Below are 21116 nucleotides of genomic sequence, written 5' to 3'. Positions count from 1 at the left end.
TCCTCTGCTTCCTGTGCGGTCTGCTCTCTGGGCTCTCTTCCCCATCCCGGCCTCTGCTCTCCACCTCTCCCCTCTGCCCCCTGTGGCAACCCCTGCTGTGTGTGTGCATGATGCTTGTGTGTGTGATTGTGCCAGTGTGTGTGCACGATGCTTGTATGTACATGAGTATACCAGTGTGAGTACATGATGCTTGTGTGTATATGACCGTGCCAGTGTGTGCGCGCACGGTGCTTGTGTGTGTGTGATTATGCCAGTGTGTGTGTGCACAATACTTGTGTGTGTGTGATTGTGCCTGTGTGTGTGCACGGTGCTTGTGTGTGTCTGACCTTGCCTGTGTGTGTGCACGGTGCTTGTGTGTGTCTGACCGTGCCTGTGTGCGTGCACGGTGCTTGTGTGTGTCTGACCTTGCCTGTGTGTGTGCACGGTGCTTGTGTGTGTCTGACCGTGCCTGTGTGCGTGCACGGTGCTTGTGTGTGTCTGACCATGCCTGTGTGTGTGCACGGTGCTTGTGTGTGTCTGACCTTGCCTGTGTGCGTGCACGGTGCTTGTGTGTGTCTGACCTTGCCTGTGTGCGTGCACGGTGCTTGTGTGTGTCTGACCATGCCTGTGTGTGTGCACGGTGCTTGTGTGTGTCTGACTGTGCCTGTGTGTGTGCATGGTGCTTGTATGTGTCTGACCATGCCTGTGTGTGTGCACGGTGCTTGTGTGTGTCTGACTGTGCCTGTGTGTGTGCATGGTGCTTGTGTGTGTCTGACCATGCCTGTGTGTGTGCACGGTGCTTGTGTGTGTCTGACCTTGCCTGTGTGTGTGCACGGTGCTTGTGTGTGTCTGACCGTGCTTGTGTGTGTCTGACCATGCCTGTGTGCATGCACGGTGCTTGTGTGTGTCTGACTGTGCCTGTGTGTGTGCATGGTGCTTGTGTGTGTCTGACCATGCCTGTGTGAGTGCACAATGTTCGTGTGTCGTGAGGATGTGTGCTGTGTGCCTTGGTGCTTACCCCTGCTTTACTTTCGCTGCGGCTGTGGGAGGGCAGAGGGCGCAGGGCTGGGATGGTGCCTCGAGCTCAGACACGTTGCCCACCTCACCTCGCACTGGCTGCCGGTGCTGCGCCTGCTGCCGTTCATCTTCCCCGTCACTCTGAGCAGTGATGAGCCAGCGAGCACCAGGGCGCCCCTGGGCTTCATGTGCATCTCGGAGGGACCCCGCAGGGTGTCCATGGGAGGACAGCGGGCGCCGCGTGGAGTAGGGGGTGTGGCGCGTGGCCGGCTGCTCACCCGCTGCTCCTGCAGAGGAGGACAACCACCTGGGCTGGTTCTGCGTGGAGGATGACGGGAATCAGATGAAGAAGGACAGACACCCGCTCCTGGTGGGGCACGTCCCCGTGACGGTGGCCAAGCAGCAGGACTTCAAGGTGACCGAGCCGTGGACCGCTCCTCGCCCTGCGCCTGTGGCTCAAGCAGGCCGGGACACCGTGCAGTGTGCCCACCCCCTGCCCTGTCCCCAAGGGGGCCCGTGCCGTGCCTGGTGCCGCCCAGCCCAGGATGTGGCTCTAAGTCACAGGTCACTGCCGCTCCCCGAGCTGCGAGACCCCAGACAGCCCGGGGGCCTCAGACCTTGCAGCTCATGCTCACACGCCTGCTTCTGTCCCCCTGTCCACCTGGGGCCCCGCCCCGCATGGGAGGTCTGTCCTCAGCTGCCATATCTCCCTGCAGATTGAATGTGCCGCCTACAACCCTGAACCGTTGGGCGAGAGCCAGCCGGACCTGCCCGCCTCCGGCCACGGCTTCCTGTGGGTACGTGGCCCCGGGTCGCGTGGTCGGTCACGACAGGAGCCATGTGGGGAAGACCTTCCACCCGGTGGGGGCTCCTGGTTCCCCTCTGCCTCACTCATGGTAGCCTGGACCAGCACGCGGTGCCAGAGCTCCCAGCTGGCCCCTCTGGCCCTGCCAGCATTGGGCCGCAGCTCCCGGGCCCCTTCCCCCGGCCCCTCCCGACCTACCCCCAGAAGCTGCCCTGGGGTGAGGCGAGCGCTGGGCTCGGGGGCAGGTCAGGAAGGGAAATAATCACCTGGGCCTGGGCCCCCATCCTGTGCATGCCCGTCCACCAGCCCCTACTTCTGAGCACGCCGTCTCCCCTCACACCCTTCCCACACCAGTCCCTGCACCCCTCAAAAGGGGATGCTGGTTTGTCATAGGAACAGACGGGTGAGTTTATGGGGGTCACAGCTTTGGAACTGAAGGGCAGAGGGACAGCGGCCCCCAGAGCAGTCCTGGGCCTCCCAGTGCCCAGGTGTCCCCGCCCAACTCTCCGCTCAGGTCGCTGCCATCTGGGCGCGTCGTCCCTGGGGCTGCTGCTCAGAGCTCCCCTACCCCGCCCCCCTGCCCCGCAGGCTGGAATGCAGGGACGGGCTGTGGTCGGGTCAGGGGCGGCCAGCACGGCTGCTGCTGGGAAACCATCTGCTTGGCTCGTTGGGGTCGGGGGAGCCTGGGTGCACGCCCGGAGCTGGCGAGGGGCCTGCCTGCAGGGTGGAGTGGCCGGTGACGTCCACTACTGTGTCTCACTGCAGGTCGGCAGCTGCGCCGGCCAGATGGGGCAGGTCGCCATCGTCTCGTTCCAAAACTCCAGCCCCAAAGTCCTGGAGTGCTTCAACGTGGAGTCTCGCATCCTGTGCATGGTGTACGTGCCCAGCCCCGAGCCCACGCCCGAGGCCGCCCACCCTGCCGCCGGTCCCACCATCTGCCTGGGGACAGAGGAAGGAAGGTAGTGGGCCCTGTGCTGTCCCAGGGAGGGGGCGGCTGGGGCCGGGAGTGGGCGCTGGGCCCTGTGTGGGGTCTGTCCTGAGCAGGCGCGGAGAAGCCGTGGCCCCTGGGGGCAGCAGGAGCCCTGCTGTGGCCCCGGGCGCCTGCACACCAGCCTCACTCCCCCCACAGCATCTCCACCTACAAGAGCAGGCAGGGAGCCAAGAAGGTCCGGCTGCAGCTCTTCTTCTCCCCCAACAAGTCCTCGGTCCTGGCTCTGGCCTGCACCCCACACGGGCTCTACGCGGGGCTTGTCAATGGGACGGTGGCCATCTATGCCAGAGCCGAAGGTGAGGACGCACTCCTCCCTATGCACCCCTCCAGCCGCCTGAGTCCACAGGCTAAGCACGTGTGTGCCTGGTCAGGAAGGGACCTGGACTTTTGCGTGCCTGTCTGACCCATGACGGCACATGCTCATGATGGCATGTGTGCACCTGTGTGCATGTCTATGCATGTTTGACCAAGCAAGGGCATGTGTGCTCGCGTGCATATGTCCTTATGACAGCACATATGTGTGTGCCTGAGTGTGTGGGCTTTCTGTACGTTTTTGTGCGTGTCTATGTGTGTGCACTTATGTATGTGCTGTGTGCACACACATACATATGTGCAAATGCTTGTGTGCTGTGTGTGCATGCATACATAGCTGCATTGTGAATATGTGTGCATGCCTGTGTGCACGTGTGTGTATGCAACTGCGTATGTGCACGTGTGTTCCATGTGCATTATCTGTGTGTGGGTGTGTGTGCCTCTGTGTGTGTGTGTGCCTGACCTCGTGACACCTGTTTATCACATGACCACACACTCCTCCGGGACCCTGTCCTGTGGTTGATTGTCCCGTGACATCTGTGACCTAATTCTGGAGCATAGAAGCACCTCCAGGTCATGTGGTGCCCGAGGAGGTTGCCGGTCTCCTTAGCTGGTGAGCGGGGCTCCCTGGTGGGGCTCAGCCCTGGTTTCTCATGTGGTCACTCGCTTCCTGGCCAGCTTGACTGGAAACTTCCTCACGGCCAGAGTCGTGCCGCGGCTGCTTTCCAACTGTGCCTCAGCCTTGTTTCTGGCACGGCCTCGTGCTGCTCCTCCTGGGGCCACGCTGGTCCCATGCGGCCTTGCGCATTTGGCTGCGGGTCCCCGGAGCCCTGGCCCGAGTGTTGTGCTGGTCTGTCTGACTCTCGAGGACACAGCGGGAGCTCCCGGCGCTCAGTGTCTGGAACGTTCCCAGGCTGGAATATTCCGTCTGCCACCGAGGCCAGTCCTGCCTCGGTTTCCTTGTTCTCACAGGCCGGTGCTGCGGGCCCTCCCTGCTGCCCCCCCCCCGCCCCGCCCAGCCAGCCACTGGGCGCCGCAGTGGGGCAGATTGCTTCCTTGGCGGTGTGGCCTGTGTTCTGAGAGAGACGTTTCCTTTCAGACGGGACCTGGAGCCCCGAGCCGCAGCAGGTGGTGGTGCTGGGTGTGCTGCCGGTGCGGAGCCTGCTGCTGACCGAGGACACACTGTGGGCCGCGTGTGGAGGGCAGGTGGCCCTGATCGGCCTGGGCACGCACGCCCTCGAGGTGAGCGAGTCCCGAGCTGGGCCCTGCCCCGCTGCTCTCGGCGCCTCCCCTGTCGCAGACACACTCGGCCTTGGGAATTGCGTCTGTTGCAAAGCCACAGCCGTCTCCGAGATGGGCACAAGGGAGGGTGGGCGCCCCTGACCCACTGGGAGGCGCATGAGAGCAAGCCTGGCAGCCCAGGACCGCCCCGGGGGAGCACTGTGCCCTCGAGTGTGCCCCCATGATAGGGGCCGTTCGTGGCTCCGCCTCCCCGCGGGGTCCCCAGGGCCAGCGTCAGGTCAGGAGTGTGTGGACGGTCATTTGACCGACCCGAGCATGAACTTGGATTCCCCGTGCCCTGCCTGACCTCCTTCCTGATAAAAGTGGGCTGGTGGGCAGGGGCCAGAGCTCCTGGGCGCTGGCTGGACATGGCACAGACCAGAGGACGCAGGGACACGGGGATCTGGAACCACCCGATCTGCCCGCTGCTGGCCCGGCAGAAACCCCGGGGGTGCGAGTGTCATAGGAACTCGTGGGGCCAGGGACTGAGGTGGGGCAGGAAGCAGGAGCAGGAACAGCCCGACGGGAAGCAAGGCCGCCCCCAGGTGTGGGAGCAGGGCTGGTGCCCACGTGCCCAGGTGTGTGTCCTGGAGAGGCTGAGATGCAGGTTCCGGGTAGGGTCTGCAGGTTGGCGCAGACCCAAGGGAGGCCCCTCCAGACCCACCCGCTCCGGGTGGGCAGCACTGGTCAGGGGGAGCTGCCTGCCCTCCCCTGCCTGTCGCAGAGCACACTGGAAACTTGGGACACAGGCCGGGTGGGGAGCAGCGTCCAGGCTGGGGGCAGATCGCCAGGTTCTGACCAGCTCTGGGCCGTCCCTTGCCCCTCAGCGACACCTGGGCACCGGCTGCCCGGCTAGGGCCAGCTGTCCTTCTGCACCCGTGTCTGCCCACTGCACTGGCAGCATGGCTGGGTGGGAGGCAGGGAGGGGAGCAGGGACGCCCCCATGGGCCAGGTGCGCGGCTCACTTGGGGTCTGTCTGCACGCGGTCTGCTCGGGGGACCAGGGCTGTGCTGCTGGCCCCAGCGTCCCCGGCCTCTGCCTTGTCTCACTTCCAGAGCCGGCTGGAGGCCCACCAGGACGAGGGCATGGTGGTGTCCCACATGGCCATTGCCGGCGTGGGCATCTGGGTTGCCTTCACCATGGGGTGCACCCTGCGCCTCTTCCACACGGAGACGCTGCAGCACCTGCAGGACGTCAACGTGGCCACGCCTGTCCACCACATGCTTCCAGGTAGCGGGGAGGGGGCCTGTGGCCCCGTGCCCTGGGTAGGGGTCAGGGTGCCTATGCCCTGGGTAGGGGTCAGGGGTTCCTGTGCCCTGGGTAGGGGTGAGGGGTGCCCGTGCCCAGTGCCTGGGGAGGGGGGAGGGGGGAAGGAGGAGAGTGCCTGTGCTCATGTGTCCTGGGTAGGGGTGAGGCGTTCCTGTGCCCTAGATAGGGGTAAGTGGTGCCTGTGCCCCGGGTAGGGGGTAAGGGTGCCTATGCCTGGGGAGGGGTGAGTAGTGAAGGGTGCCTGTGCCTGAGGAGGGGTGAGTGGTGAAGGGTGCCTGTGCCTGGGGAGGGGTGAGTAGTGAAGGGTGCCTATGCCCGAGGAGGGGTGAGTGGTGAGGGGTGTCTGTGCCCGGGGAGGGATGAGGGGCGGGGTGTCTGCCCGGTTCTTTCTGTGGCTTCAGTGCTCTGTTCGGTGGCCCCTGCAAGCCGTGCCCTCCGAGGCGGGGCCCTCTGGTGTCTGTCCCTGCGGCATCCCCTCACCCTGGCGCGTCCCCTCGCAGGGCACCAGCACCTGTGTGTCAGCAGCCTGCTCGTCTGCCACGGCCTGCTGATGGTGGGCACCAGCCTGGGCTTCGTGGTGGCCCTGCCCGTCCCTCGTCTGCAGGGGATCCCCAAAGTGACAGGTGAGCAGACGCGTGTGTGGCCTTGGGGGACAAGCATCTCAGACTCGCCAGACTGGCGTGGCGTGTCCCCCGGGACGTCCATCCCAGCCCTCCCAGCCTGGGAGAAGCCGCCGCGATGCTGCCTCGTGGCCTATCTGCGCTGGCCGCCGGACCCCAGAGGCTTGGGTTTTGTTGAGGGATGTGTTGACTCATGGGGGCTCTTTGCCCAGCTCGTTCCTGGCCGTGTGGGGCGGGTGGGGGTCAGGCCAGTGACCACGGCCCCCTCTGGCCCGTCCACAGGCCGGGGCATGGTCTCCTACCATGCGCACAGTGGGCCCGTCAAGTTCCTGCTCATGGTCAGTGCCACCCTGAAGAAGGACCGCGAGCGTCCCCCGGACAGTCCGCCCCCGTCGGACCCCCAGGGTGAGGAGTTGCAGGGGGTGCCTCCGGAGGGTCCTGCCAGCCCAGACGCAGCTGTGTGGCTGGGGGGCTCTTCAGGCCCTGCCCTGCTCAGGGGCGGCTTCTCCTCATCCTCGGGGTCGCTGACCCCCTCCCAGGGCTCCAGCTCCCTGGACCTGCGACCGGAGGACGGGACCCTCGGGGACCTCCTGCTGCAGCCCCAGGGGCCGCCCAGTGGGGGCCGGCGGGGGCTCAGGGCACGGACCAGTTCGGTGCTGGTAGCATGCGGGGGCCAGGGCCACCGAAGGCTGAGCCGGAGGGGCCGGCAGCAGCGGCCCGAGGAACTGGCCTCCAGCCTGATGGTGTGGCAGCTTCACTGCTGAGTGTGGACACCCCGGGCGGAGCTGTGTGTCCTAAGCCACGTCCTGCTTGGACTGCAGGAAGGAAGGAGGCAGAGCCCTGCCTGCAGGCTCGCTGGATGGACGTCCTGAACCTGTATTTATGTTCTGTGCCTTTTAACTCCGTTTGTGTATGTGTGTGGCGGGGGTGAGGGGGTGTCTGCTTCCAGGACCACACACCTGTGCAGGAGGGGCCACCTCGTTCCGGGAGCAGACAAGATTTTCCAGGGGTCTCGGGCCTGGGTTGTATATTTTAACAAAGTAATATTTTTTATATCGTGTTTTTCTATTTAAAATTAACCGTTAATGATTTAGTGTATTGCCTATGCTTCACGTGTCTGAACCAAATGCAGCCTATGGTGCTACTGCGGCTGAGTCCGTGCCTGGAGGCTGCTCCCTGGGCTGGTCTCTGCAGATGTGGGCAGGTGGGGGGTGTTGGCACCGACCCTCACCTGGACACGGTTCATCCGTCAGTATGGTGTGTCCCTGCTGGCGTGGGACGCAGCCAGGGATGTGACCGCCCCTCTACGCCATCCCTCGTTCTCTGGAGCGGGCTGCATTGCATCCTGCCTCGAGAGACTCTTCAGCACTTTACAAACGCCTTAAAGCGCTAATGTTGCAGCAGAAACAAGCGTTTCCACAGAACGTGAGAAACGTGAAAGCAGCAGTCCCGGCTTCCGGCCACGGTTGGTGGCTGACTCGTTCCGTTAATAAAGCCATTTCTGTGAAAACACTCTCAGCAGTTGCCTCTTCTCTGAATCACACAAATGCGGGAAGCAGCTCAGTCCTGGCATCCATCGTGTCAAGGGACAGTGGCCAGGAGTGGCCCTGAGCAAAGCTCTCCCCAAAGTAGCTAGATTGAGGCCCCACCAGCACATGGGGGGGCACTGCCTTGCATTTCCGGGGAGCACACTGGGCGAGGCTGTTCTAAATCAAACATCTCCAGTCTGAAAGGAGTCCGCACTTCCTTCTCCGCCTACGGGATGGGGTCTGGGTGGGAGAGCCACTTTCCTTTTTCTGGTTTTGGTTCAGGCCATGCCTGGCAGGACTCAGAGCATACTCCTGGCCCTGCGCTCAGGCATCACTCCTGGGGGTGGGGGTGGGGGGTTCAAGGGACCCTATGAGGTATCAGGAATCAAACTCCGGTGGGCAGTGTGTAAGACCAGCGCCTTCGGCCTGTGCTGTATCTCTGGCCCTTGCAGGGGTATTTTCAGTCGATTGTTTAGATGTCAATCCTCAAGTGTTTTTTGTTTGCTTATTTTTGTGGGGGGCCCTACCTGGCTGTATTCAGGACTTAACCTGGCTCTGCGCTCAGGGATCACTCCTGGAGCTGCTCTGGGGATGGTCCGTGGTGTGGGCGATTGATGTCACAGGCAAGGCAAGCACCTTATCCGCTGTACTCTCTCTCGGGACCTCGCAGATGCTGGTTGAGGGCTGAGTGTAGACGGGATGTCCCGGAGCAGAAAGGGAGCAAACCACAGGAACCGGCGGCTGGAGGCGGGGGGTGACCAATGTGCCCAAGTTTGCCGGATGGAGCCCTGGGAAAGTGAAGTTTCTCTTGCAAGGACTGAATAAAGTTCAGTGTTTCGTGGAAGAATGCACAGCGGCGCTGGGCCGCGGGAACTTTAAAATACGTTTGCAGTAACTTCAAGAAACAACGGAGACCCAAAGGTGGGTCTGCGGGAAGGGACGAACACCCCGCAAACCCGCCACTCGCTGCCCGCGCGCGCTCTGAGCCACGGGCCTGGGGAGGGCGAATCCTACAGCGGGTGGGCGCGTGCAGCTGCAGGAACGGCTCCCCCCGGCCCCCGCCCGGCCACGGAAAGGTGCGGGCTCCGGGCAGGAGCAGTCGGGAGAGCCGGGCCTGGCCCGGGACCGCCGCCACGCCGTGTCTCCGCCTCCCCGCGAGCGCCAGGAGGAGCCGAGACCCCCGCCCAGGCCTCGCAGGCTGGCGCGCGCTCCCGGCGGGGTCGGCCCGCCCTGGCTGGGCTGGTCTTGGCGGCGCTGCGAGCGCGCCCGGCGCGTCCCCGGCCCCTCTCGGCTCCTCTCGGCGTGTCCCCGGCGCGCTCCGGGCGCGGACACCCGCACTCGCACAGGTGCGCGGAGGCGGCCGCTCGCCCGAGCGCGCCCACAGGTGCGGGGGCTGGAGCCCGGGCGCATGCGCGCTGCAAGACCCCCCCCCCCCAACCCTCCCGCCCTGGCGGCTCCGGGGGCTCCGGGGGCGCCGACGGAGCGCGAAGGCGTAGCGGCGAGGTAGGGGTCGCCTGGGGGGCGGCGGGGGCGGGGACCGAGCTGGGCGGGGCACGCCCGGGCCACCTGCCGCGGCTGGACCGGGCCGGGCCCGAGTCCGTGCGCCCAGCCCACGTGTGCGCTTTGCGGGATCTGGCGCGGGGCTGGGGAGGGGCCGAGCTCCAGGCCTGGGCCGTGGCTGGGGACCCCTGGACTGCAGATCTCGCCCCTCCGCGCCCCCGCAACTGCGGGCCTGGACTGCGACCCCCGGCCCAGCGCCTCCTTCCCACCGGGGGTGAGAGCGCGCGCGGGAGGGGGCTGTGTCTCCCGGAGACTCAAGTTCGGGCCTGGGCCGCGTCCCCTCCGGGCTCGGGTGTCCGCTTGCCCAGGGTCAGGCCGAGTCCTGCCCGCCCCCCTCGATTCCCGGGGAAGGAGCGAGAACAGATCGATGCCAGGAGCTTGGTTTCCACCGGGTTTGGATCCCCTGCGCATGCCCGCCGGCTCCCAGGCGCTCCGGGTTCTCTCTGTTCCCGGCGCCTCCCTCCCCCTCGCCGAGGTGCCGCGGCTCGGCCTGTCCCAGTGCCAGCCGCGCTCACCGGCCCTGGCATTAGGATTCTCCCCGCGCCCCGCCGCGCCGCCCAGCCAGCTCCGTAAACGAGCGGTCGGGACGCCTACCCGGCGACCAGAGCCAAGGTCTGGGGGTTTGGGGGCCGACGGGTCCACAAGCAGGCGCACATGGGGCAGGGCGAGATGGGGCTGGGTGCCCATCCAGCGCGCCCCACCCTGCGCCCCAGGCTTCGCTCTTCTGGTCACCGCGAGGCCAGAGCAGCCAACAAAGGCTGGAGGCTCCTCCCAGGCCGCTTTGCAGGAGGGGTTTGCCCGCCTGGCAGCCTGCTTGGCGCTCTCCAAATAGCGCGTGTGTGCGGGGGCAGGAGCCGCTGGCACCAGCAGGTGCTCCAGGGGGCCGGGCCCAGGGTACCTTCAGGCTGAGACTCCGGGAGCCCAGCAGGAGGGACCCAGACCGCAGAGGGGCAGCGCGGAGACCTGTGGACTCACTTTGTTCAGCGGCTGGTAGGCAGTGAGGTGATGACCAGGCTGGCTCCCGGGCACTGGCATGGGGTGAGCACTGCAGGGGTCATAGGAAAAGCCACATTAAGGTGGGTTCACAGCAGGGGAGAGGGCAAAGGGGTGGGCTCACCTGGGGGAGAGGGGTGCATGAGGGGTGGGCGCACAGGAGGGAGCAGCACACCAGTTTCTGGCTGCTCCCTCAGCTCAGGCTTCTGTCCGGAAGCCCCTGGCTCTGCGCTGCGGGCAGCGGTGTGGGGTGTGGCACGCCGTCCCCACGCCGTTCACAGTCAGGTGGCTGAGGGGGCACAGGAGGGCAGGCGGGCAGCTTCTGTGGGGTCTCTGAGGCTGCTGCCCCTCTGCATCCCCTTGTGTGGCCTCTCTCTGTCTGGCCGTCTCAGGGACTTCTTCCCAGGGTGTGGTCAGGAGCGGTCAGGCGCTCAGGCCTGGGTGAAGCTGCGGTCACTGGGACCGGAGCACTAGGACAGCGGGGAGGGCGCTTGCCTCAGATGTGGCCGCCGTGTTCAGTGCCCGGCGTCCCTTATGGTCCCCTGTGATCCCTGAGTGCAGAGCCAGGAGGAACCCCTGAGCATCGCCGAGTGTGGCTAGCTGTGGTCACTGCCGAGGCTGCCCGTCCAGCACTGGCTGCCCTGCTCTCTGGGGCCTTCAGGTGCTCAAGGGGTCACAGCCCCGCCAGAGGGGTCATCTGCCACTATTATCACTGGCCCCTGGGCTGCCTCAGAGACACACCTTGCAAGGCTGCCCGGCCCTAGCACGGAGGGGAGGGCGCCTCCCCGACCAGGAGAGGCTTCCTCACCCTGAGTGAGTTTCTTTCTCTTTGTTTTGTTTTGGGGCCACACCTAGCGCTGCTCAGGGGTCACTCCTGGCTCTGCACTCAGGAAAGACTCCTGAGTGGCTGGTGGGACCATGGGGGGTGCCGGGGAGCCTGGGTGCTCCGTGTGCAAGGGCAGTGCCCTCCCCACTGTGCCATCTCTCTGGCCACTCTCAGTGTGGGTTTCTGCTGCGTCCCAGCCAGAAGGACCATGCTTGAGCCAGGTCGGGGTGGGGGGGTGCTGGGCTGCCCCTTCTGCCTCCTCTCTGCCACCGCAGGCCCTCTGCACCAACTCAGCCACTGCCAGAACCAGTCGTGGCCCAGCGGGGAGGGGGTGAGACCTGCTCTGGGCTGGGGGCTGGGGGTAGCGAGGAGATCTTAGAAGCACGGCTCTCCCCATCGCTGAGCTGGAGGGGCTGCCTCATGCCCAGAGTCCCCCACTGGGCATCGAGAGATGCTAGGATTTGGGCCCCGGCCAAGACTGCTGGCAGTACGTAAGCGTGGACACATCTCCAGCATAAACCACGAGTCAGAATGGAAGACTTGGACTCCGAAACTTGGGAGTCCCCCCCCCCCGGCTTACTGTGGGGCCTCTCACAGGCCGAGCGGAACCCGCGTCTGAGCGACTTGGCCAGTGACAGTGTCTGTGGCCTCACTTTCCCCAGGGCCAGCTGGCAGGACTTGACATGCAGGAGGCAAGACGCTGAGGAGGGAGTTTCCGGGTCGTGGCCTGGCTCTGACCCACTTACGCCCCTTGAGGGTCACATGTTGTCTTTAGTCTCAGCCGGTTGGATGACTCGCTGATGAAAACGGGCAGTCAGTGGACGTGTGTAAAGTGTCCACTTCATGATTCCGGCACTGTGACTTAGAGTTGCTCATAACAGAGTCTTGGGCATATGATGTCCAACACCACCTCAGCACTGGTGACCCTTCCCCTCCACCAACGTCCCCAGGTTCCCTACCCCACCCCCAGCCACCAAGAGGCACATTTTAAAGTTTGGTTGTTGTTGTAGTTTGGGTGTCATGCTTACAGGGACACGTTTATTATTTTTTTTAAATTTCGTTTTATATTTTTATAAAGTTGTTCACAAGGATTGATTCCATTTAATATTCCAACACCAAGCCCCCCACCATCACACCTCCCCACCCACCACTGTTTTCGAATTGTACGTTGCTATGTACTTCTCAGCCCACCTTAGAAACGTGTACATCCCAGTAAGATGTCCGGGGTTTCAGGTTATCGGGAGTGTGGTGGGACCAGGGGCTTCCAAGGTGTTCACTGCACACACACCCCACCCCCGGCGGCCCCAGGGCCCCTCTGCTCGGAGCCAGCAGGCAGCAGCGGGCTGTGGATCTGAGCTCCTGGGGAGGGACCACCATCTGCCGAAGGGTATGAGCCATGAAGTCCCCCTCCTGCTGCCCAGGCTGTCCACCTGGGCTATGCTGAAGTGGCCTTTGTGTTGAGTGTCAGACCACCCCCGCAGACGTGCCTTGAGGGGCTGCTGGAGACAGGGATGGGGGGTACCTGCGTGCACTGACTCGGGCAGGCCCCTGTGCCCGTGCCAGCCTGCAGGCAGGGGGTGTTCCCAGCCCGAGGAGACACAGCCAAGTGCGACAGGGAACAGATGGTCCTGCCTGTCGCGTCCTCGGGAGCTGGAAGCCACAAGCAGCTTCCCCAAATAGGCTGTGCCCAGGGCAGGCTCCCAACACCCCCGCTTGCTTCCTCCCGCTCCCGAGGGCTTCGAGCAGAGGCTGTCCCGCCCACCTCCATCTGCTGCCCTCCAGATCCAACAACTGTGGGGATACAAGGGCAAGGGCACAGCTGTGGGCAGGCATTGGGCATCTTGGAGGCCCCTGCAGCCCCACAGTCCTGCCTGCAGGGGGTGCTCTCCCTGAGGGGGTGGCAGTCAGCCTGCTGAGTCACACCCTGGTGCTCCCGCTGGGCCTGTGGTCACTGTTCCCACACCAGGGCAGATGGACGCGACTTCCCACAGCATCGAGGTCACTGTGCGTGGGGCTGCACAGGTCATGTCAGTGCTGCAGAGAGGGTCACACGCCCCCCGGGCTGAGCTGGGCCCTTGATCCCAGGCCTGCCAGTAGTGGCCCTGAGCTGATGCCTCACCACGGGGCGTGGCCCCATCACAACTGCCCGCACACACCATACGGGAAGGCGCGGTTAGTGCTGAGTGCACAGTGCACCCGGGAACTGGGGGTCAGGGCTCAGCCTCTGACTGTGGCCGGTGGAGGGGAGAGGGGGGAACAGTGGCTCCAGACTCAGGCACTCAGGAGCAGGCCAGGAATCACACCACCTTCTGCTTCCACCCGCCCCCACCCACCCCGCTGTGTCCATGGCTAGACTACCTCTCGAGGTGGGGTGGTGCGGGCGACACCACCTCCATTTACCCTGGGTGAGCTGTGAAGGCTGTTAGTGCCCCGTGCTAAGGGCCGGCCTACCTTTGTGTCCTCCTCCTGTGGGGAGGGGAGAGGCTGGTCTGGGGACGGTGCGGCTGTGGCCAGGCCTGGCGGGTCCTTATCAGGTGCAGGTAATGGGGGTTGCATAGGTATGCAGGCTGGGCCCTGGCCTCCGTGCAGAGCTGGGAGTGGGTGGAGACAGGCCCCCAGCACCGCTGACCGCGTGGACAGGCTGTTCTGGAGCTCTCGGGAGTCCACCCAGACTTAGAGACCTTGTGGGGATGGTGCCGGTGGCCCTGGGTATGAGAGGACACTCCAGCCTCTCCAGACACGAACTGGGCAGGACCCAGGCTGAGTGCAGGGCAGGGAGGAGCGGCATGGTCAGGGGTGGACACACGGTTCCTGCACTGACCTTGCACCTGCGGCTCCCCCGCTTTCCCGGTGCTGCTCCCTTGGCCCCGGCGCAGGACAGTGGGGTCAGTCATAGGCCAGGTCATGCGGACCAGCACCGTGCCTTCTGCAGAACCAGCCACGCAGAAGACATGTGGGAAGGAGGGAGCCAGTGCCCGCAGAGCAGCGAAGGAAGGTGTGGCCTCCTTGAGGCGCTTCGACAGGTGACCAGCAGGAGGGGCCACGGGGCACATGCAGGCACACACACATAGCCTGAGTGCAGAGACGGACGCTCCAGGCTCTGGGTAGGGACCCGGCACAGGTGGGAACAGAGGCACGGTGCCACGGGGCACTTTCCTGCCCAGGTCCCCACAGGGGGACCTGCAGCCTCTGACCACTCCCCGAATTGCTGCCCCTTCTATGCTGGGAATCTCCAGGCAGCCTTGGGGGATGAGGACACGGTGGGCTGGGTGACCAGAGGGCCCTCGGCAGGTCATCCTAGGACATCCACCTTCCTGGCAGGCTCTGGGGACGGGCTGGGGAGCAGAAGGTGAAGCCTTGTTGCCAGGTGCCGTTAGAGCTGAGTTTGCAACAACTGCAAAACCCAGCAGGGACTGGCCGAGGACTGGTGAGAGATGAACGGCCCCGCCCTCCCAGATAGCACACAGGAAGCCCCCAGAACCCTGAGTGTGCCACTGTAGCTCAGGTCTGCAGTGTGAGGGGCCCAGGGTTCCAGGTTGGAATGACCCATCCCTCACCAGCGCCAGACCTGGGGTCAGCCCCAGCCCAGCACATCCCAAGGCCCATCTCTGTCTCCCAGCAGGCGCCCGGGATGGTGACGCTCCTGCGGAGGCCAGAGAGGCCAACGGAGACCACCTGGGGATGGTGAGAAGCACCCCGCCCCGCGCCGCGCCACACCCAACCGCCAGCAGCAGGGCCCCCCCAGCTCCCCGAGCCGCACAGTCAGGCCGGATGCCAGGACACAGGACAGACATCCTCCAACTGACCCTTCATCCTCGCAAACAGGAGGCACCAAAAAAAACTTCCCAGAGCGGCTCCTGACCAAAGCGGCTTAAATCAAGGGGCGCCCGACCACCCCCGCGCAGAGCCTCAGCCTGGTGCGGGGCTGAGCCCTAGAAGCCCCTTCGGCCAATAGAATCAAGAGGAGGGTCTGCGGGGGACGAAGCCCACTGTCCCACCCTCCGCTGCCCTCTAGCCCCAACGAGATCCTCAGCCACTGTAGTGGGACGCACCACTCTGGGGACAGGGGCCCCCCACGCCGAAGAGCCTGCTCTGGCCAGGTGCAGTCCGGGGACCGAAACCTGGTCTGCTGAGTCAAGGGGGCTGGGGGGCAGCCGAGCCGAGGCGCTGCCATGGAGACGCCGGTGGCCCGCTGTGTCCTCTACCCCGGGGACGACCGCAGCCTGGAGCAAGGGACCTCGTTCACCCCTGGAGAGCGCGCCGGGGGCGCGGACAGTGCCTCCCAGAGTCCCGGGGAGCTCAGCCCGCAGCCTGCGGAAGTGGCCGCCGCGGGGGAGCGCGCGGCGTCCCCGGCGCTCGCCCCCTGCAGCCTGCGCGCGTCCCTGTGCTTCAGTGCCGGCCCGGGCTCCCCGCCGCAGTCGCGGGCCTGCGCGGCCCAGGACGCAGCGGCCTCCCCGCCCTCCCCGCGCCGCGTGGTGCAGACGCAGCGGGAGGTGAGCAGCAGCGCGGCCGCCGGGACCCCCGAAGAGGAGCACACTTCCCCGGAAGCGCTCAGGACCCCTGAAGAAGAGGAGGAGGAGGAGGAGCGCGCGTCTCCGGGAGCGCTCGGGACCCCCGAGGAGGAGGAGGAGGAGGAGCAGGATCCCGCAGACCCCGCGCCCTTGCCGCCCGGGGTGGGCCCGGGTCACGGCGAGCCCGACCTGCTTATCGAGGTGTCCGGCCGCCGGCTGCGCGCGCACAAGGCGGTGCTGGCCGCGCGCTCCGACTTCTTCCGCGCGCGCGCGTCGCGGGACGTGCTGCGCGTGCGGGGCGTGGGCTTCGCGGCGCTGCGGCTGCTGCTGGCCGACGCGTACAGCGGGCGCATGGCGGGCGCGCGGCCCGACAACGTGGCCGAGCTGGTGGCCGGCGCGCGCCGCCTGCAGCTGCCGGGCGCCGCGCAGCGCGCCGCGGACGCCGTGGCCGCGCAGCTGAGCCTGGACAACTGCTACGACGTGCTGAGCGCCGCCAAGCGCCAGCGGCTGGGCGAGCTGCGTGACGCGGCGCTGCGCTTCATGAGCGACCACTACCTGGAGGTGCTGCGCGAGCCGGGCGTCTTCGGGCGCCTGTCTGGCGCCGAGCGCGACCTGCTGCTGCGCCGCCGCCTGCGCGCCGGCCGCGCGCGCCTGCTGGCCGCGGCGCTGGGCTCGGGCGGGGAGCGCGCGGGCAGCCGGCCGCAGAGCCCAGGCGCCGACGCCGACGCCGCCGTCTACTGTTTCGATGAGGCGGCCGGCGCGTGGCGCGAGCTGGCCCGGCTGCCCGCGGGCGCGCCGGCGCGGGGCTGCGGCGTCTGCGTGCTCTGGAACTATGTGTTCGTGGCGGGCGGCGTGCACTCCGCGGGCCCCGACGGCCGCGCGCGCGCCTCCGACCAGGTCTTCTGCTACAACCCGGCCACCGGGCAGTGGAGCGCCGCGCGGCCGCTGCGCCAGGCGCGCTCGCAGCTGCAGCTGCTGGCCCTGGACGGCCACCTGTACGCCGTGGGCGGCGAGTGCCTGCTGAGCGTGGAGCGCTATGACCCGCGCGCCGACCGCTGGAGCGCCGCTGCCCCGCTGCCGCGCGGCGCCTTTGCAGTGGCGCACGCGGCGGCCACCTGCCACGGCGCCCTCTATGTGTCCGGGGGCTCGCTCTCCTACCGCCTGCTCAAGTACGAGCCGCGGCGCGACGAGTGGCAGGAGTGCCCGGGCAGCCCCAGCCGAGAGCGCTCGGCTGACATGGTGGCCCTGGACGGCGCCCTGTACCGCTTCGACCTGTGCGGCGGGCGTGGCGAGGCGGCGGGCGCGGTGCGCGTCCTGCGCTACCACTGCCTCGCCAAGCGCTGGAGCGAGTGCCCCGCAACGCTGCGCCCGCCCGGGCCCACGCAGCCCTTCCGCTGCGCCGTGCTCGACGGCAGCATCCTCTGCGTGGGCCGCGCCGGCACCTGGCGCTTCGTGCCCGCGCCCGAGGGGGACGAGTCGTGCGGCAGCTTCCAGCCAGAGCCGCTCGGGGCGCCCCTGGACGTCCGCGGGGTGCTAGTGCCCTTCGTGCTCAGCCTGCCCGAGGAGAAGCTGGAGCGGGGCGAGGACCCGGACCAGGAGGACTCGGGCGAGAGTGGCGCGGTGTAGCCCCGTGGGCCGAGGTCTCCCCCTGGAGAGGGGCAAGGGGCAAGGCCAGCCGCACCCCCCTCCCGCCTTTATGCTTCGCTTCGCTTCATGAGCGCGGGGGGGTGGGCTGGGGAAGGGTGTGGGGGCCGGGAGTGGAATTGGGCGTTAGGTGGGTGATCGTGGGTTGCGCCATGTACTTGGGGTGCGCTCTGGGTACTCCTGGTGCGTTTGCGCTGGAGACTAAGGGGAGAGGAGGCAGACAGTCCCTGTCTGGGTGCACTGAGAAGTCGGTTTCTGGTGTTGGACCACGAGACTGGGGAGTGGGCTTCGCTGGGGAGCTCTGGCTGAAGGGCCTGCTGTGGCCTTGAGGGTTAAAGTGGACGCTTCCTGGCCTGGTGCCAAGCCCCATCCCTGCTCGGGCTCTGCTGCTCCACACCCAGTGGCAACAACAGGCCAGCTGCAGGCCGGAATACAGCCTGGAAGTTCCGTGTTTCCTCTGGCACCCGCGGTGGAGAACAGGAAAGGACGCAGTGCACACGCATATCCACAGGCGCTGGTGCGCTTCTGGGCACAGACACCTGGGCGAACACAGCTACACGCATGCGTAGGTACATGTGAACACAAAAATACACACAGCCCACGTACATATATGCAAGTTACGCTCACACATTAGGCATCCACACAATATCACGTGTACACACTAGGACATTCACGTATGCAAGTTACGCACATTGGGTACACAGGAACACACGGTAACACGTGTACACAGTCATGTGCACGAATGCACCCAAGTGTGCACACACAGCCCCTTGGGCTGGGCACTGCACTGAGTTGGGAGGAGGTCTGTACCCTGGGAGAGGGCAGCTATGCCTTATTTCTGTGCACTCGTCCTGACCCACGCTGGGCTGCAGGTGCTGGCCAGTTGCCCCCCAGAGCTGTGTGTCTGACTGCTGGCCGCCTGTGTCCACAGCTGTGCTCCGGAGAGGACTCATCCAGGAGCAGCTTGTGGCTGCTCGGGCAACAGCTCGTGGCCTCTGCCCAGCCTGTCTGTTCCCAGCACAGAAACATGTCTGAGGTCCAGGTGGTGGGGAGTTGCTTCTGGCACCAGGGGCGTGTCAACCCAGGTTGAACACACGTGCACACACGTGTTGGGCTGTGGCCCCAGGCACGGTGACAGCGAGCCCACTGCCCTGGAACCTCTTCCTTTGCAGCCAGACAGGGCGCTGCCTCATCAGGAAGGAAGGATGGGGACCCGCTCCCGACACAGGCAGAATCCAGCTCTCCCCGTGCGGGCAGCCGCACTGCAGGCAGTGGGACGGGGTAGAATGCTCCGAGGTGAGCTCGCCTGGCCCGAGGCCCGAGCAGGTGGGGGGTGGAGTCGGGGCCTGCTGTTCAGAGCCTGTGCTTGTGAAATGGGCCCATGGCTTACGAGCAGCGGCTTTGTGGTGCATGTGCTAGAGGCAGGAGTTGTGGGCACCTCTCAGGTTCTGTGTGTGCGCAGCTGCCCGGGCACCCGCAGCCGGCAGAGACTTCACCTCACCAGGCTTCGTTCCAGACACGGACCGCAGAGCTGGCAGAGAGCACGGCACAGGACAGTGCCGTGCAGGAAATGCACGCGCCCTACAGCAGTGCCCTATTTTCTCTCTAGAATTGTACTATTTATGCTAAAACTTTTCTATGAAATGGAGGCAGACTAATATTTTCATTCCTAAACTCTCAAGTTCATAGACTAGAATCACTGTGATGTAACTTGGAGAATCACTCCTGCAATGTATGCTGTTGAAAAACAAAATGCTGGCGTTCAGTTTCCGGAGTGGAATAGGGGCGGGGAGGGGGGGTTGTGGGGGATGGGGGTGGAATTGGGGAAGGGGGGTTATGGGGGGTGGGGGGTGGAATTGGGGAAGGGGGGTTATGGGGGGTGGGGGGTGGAATTGGGGAGGGGGGGTAGGGAAGGTGGGGTGGGGGTGGAGCAGAAGTGGGGCCCTGGGGGCTCCTGGCAGATCTGGGTGTGGTGCAGGTTTTTGGTGTCCCAAAGCAAAGCCTGGCTACCCTTCCTTCCCTGCAAGAAGTGTGTGTGTGGGGGGGGGAGGGCGGGGGCATCAGTCCTGCAGGATGTGGCCAGTGGGGGGATCCATCCTGTGAAAGCCCATGGCAGACAGCAGGCACGGGCTCTGCAGACCCCCATGCTCCGACCCCCTTCTGGCTCCCCAGTTCTCAGTGGTCCCAGGACCAGCCAGCAGCAGTGTTCCCAGGAGACAGCTTTCTCAGCCATCAGGGCCCCAGGAATTCAGCCCTGCCCCGCCACTGTCCCCTTGCCCCCTGCCCACCAGCCTGCCCAGTGGGGGCCTCACTCCTGCCTCCTCCCCCCCCCACACCCGGCCCTGAGAAACTGGCCCCAGTTTCTCTCTGGTGCTTGACCTCTCCGCTGGGTCACTGGCTCAGTTGGGGATTAAGCTCAGGAACAAAGGCGCTGAGGCCAGTCTGGGGGAGGGCCCAGTTGCTGTTTTGTGGGCTTCCAGGCATTACCCCGCCAGCCCCTTGCAGGTGGGGCCTAGGGCCAGAGAGGGGTGGAGGGTGGGAAGTAGGGGGCCTGCCGGCCCAGCAGCCCTGCGGATGGCCTCCTCCCACTGGAGCCCCCAGGCACTGCTCCACTGCTTGGCGAGTGGGCTCCCCACCAGGGCATGCTGGTTGGAGACCCCCAGGTCTGCCCGCGCCTCCTCTGCTGCCTGGCCAGCTTGTCCCAGGCCTGTGCCACCGACCCGGGTTCTGCGCCTGCACGTCCCAGTTGCGGGTCCGGGGACAGAGCAGCCTGTGTGTCAGGGACCCGCACACAAAGGCTCTTTCTTTTCCCGCACTGGCACCACCTCCCTGCTGGCTCCGCTCCCCCCAAGAAAGCCGGGTGTGTGCCGGGAAGGCGGCAGTGGGGCCAAGGGGCCTCTCACCCGTGCCATCCCTGCTGGGCAGCCGGGGCACAAAGGACACCTGTGGCCACAGTCAAAAGGAGGTCAGACTAGGAGAGACACAGAGAGAGACAGTGAGAGACAGAGAATCACAGAAACAGAGAATCAGAGGGAGAGCAGGAGAGACATGAAGAAACAGTCACACCAACAGGTGCCCCTCTGACCCTTGATCTCAGGACACAGGGTCCCAGCACCTATCCCCCACGCGCTGTCTCTGCACACTGACCCTCAGGTGGGACCAACCACAAGGCCCCCGTGGGTGGGACAAAGGCACTTAGTCCCCAGCAGGGCAGGTGACCTACAGTGGCTGAACCAGGTGGGGGGGTGCAGAGGAGCGTGCTGGCATGGGTGTGAGTCCTGAGGAGGGACCCAGCTGGGGCCACGGCTGACTACAGCTGGACAGGGCCCTGGACATGGGGACACAGTCACCCAGCTGGGGCGCAGCCTCTCAGACTCCCTGCATGGCTGCAGTACAGATCCTGCCCGACCTGCTGCCAAGCGCCTTCCAGAGTGTCCAGATGCTGACCATTTGTGGGGCCCCAGGACGCCAGCTGTGCCCTACCGATATCCCCATCCTTAGCCCTTACGCCTCACAGCCCACCTGGCTGCTGCACCCCCGTTAATGACCCCTCTCTGGTTCCGCGGGTCGTGGTCACTACCCCAGACTCTCTGCCCACCCCCCCTTGTCCCTCAAGGGGTAAAGTCTGCGACAACATAGCCCAGCACCCTGGCTTCAAACACGGACAGACGAGCATGCTGTGTCCACGTCCTTACACCAGGGCCCCAGGGTCTGGGTGAGGGGTCACCACAGTGTTCCCAGGGTCCCACGAGGGAGAAGGCTGGGCCTGGGCTCCCAGC

The 21116-nt window shown here is 65.4% G+C and overlaps 3 protein-coding genes across 7 annotated transcripts in view; all 3 read left to right on the top strand.

The window, feature by feature from the left end:
- ARHGEF10 (Rho guanine nucleotide exchange factor 10) overlaps positions 1-7780 on the top strand; it is a 30861-nt gene extending 23081 nt beyond the window's left edge. For all 5 annotated transcript variants that reach the window (XM_055122179.1, XM_055122190.1, XM_055122174.1 and 2 more), the window contains 8 exons: positions 1290-1411; positions 1713-1793; positions 2567-2760; positions 2931-3088; positions 4204-4346; positions 5441-5615; positions 6155-6277; positions 6557-7780. In XM_055122179.1, the coding sequence (XP_054978154.1) occupies positions 1290-1411; positions 1713-1793; positions 2567-2760; positions 2931-3088; positions 4204-4346; positions 5441-5615; positions 6155-6277; positions 6557-7038 (1478 nt within the window). In that variant the 3' untranslated portion in view covers positions 7039-7780. The remainder of the gene's footprint in view (positions 1-1289; positions 1412-1712; positions 1794-2566; positions 2761-2930; positions 3089-4203; positions 4347-5440; positions 5616-6154; positions 6278-6556) is intronic.
- A 1147-nt stretch (positions 7781-8927) lies between these two features.
- The window catches only part of MYOM2 (myomesin 2), a 47704-nt gene continuing 35515 nt past the window's right edge, over positions 8928-21116 (top strand). Inside the window, exon 1 of the mRNA XM_055123643.1 lies at positions 8928-9306. The gene's annotated coding sequence lies outside the window, so the exon portion shown is untranslated. The remainder of the gene's footprint in view (positions 9307-21116) is intronic.
- Positions 15217-19011, top strand: KBTBD11 (kelch repeat and BTB domain containing 11). The gene has a single exon (XM_055123637.1). The coding sequence runs from the start codon at positions 15355-15357 to the stop codon at positions 17317-17319; it is 1965 nt and encodes a 654-aa protein (XP_054979612.1). The 5' UTR covers positions 15217-15354; the 3' UTR covers positions 17320-19011.

The sequence above is a fragment of the Sorex araneus genome, chromosome 1 (assembly GCF_027595985.1).
Source record: "Sorex araneus isolate mSorAra2 chromosome 1, mSorAra2.pri, whole genome shotgun sequence".
Lineage (NCBI taxonomy): Eukaryota > Metazoa > Chordata > Mammalia > Eulipotyphla > Soricidae > Sorex > Sorex araneus.
The sequence above is the reverse complement of the archived record's forward strand: the minus strand, read 5'-3'. Positions and strand labels throughout refer to the sequence as shown.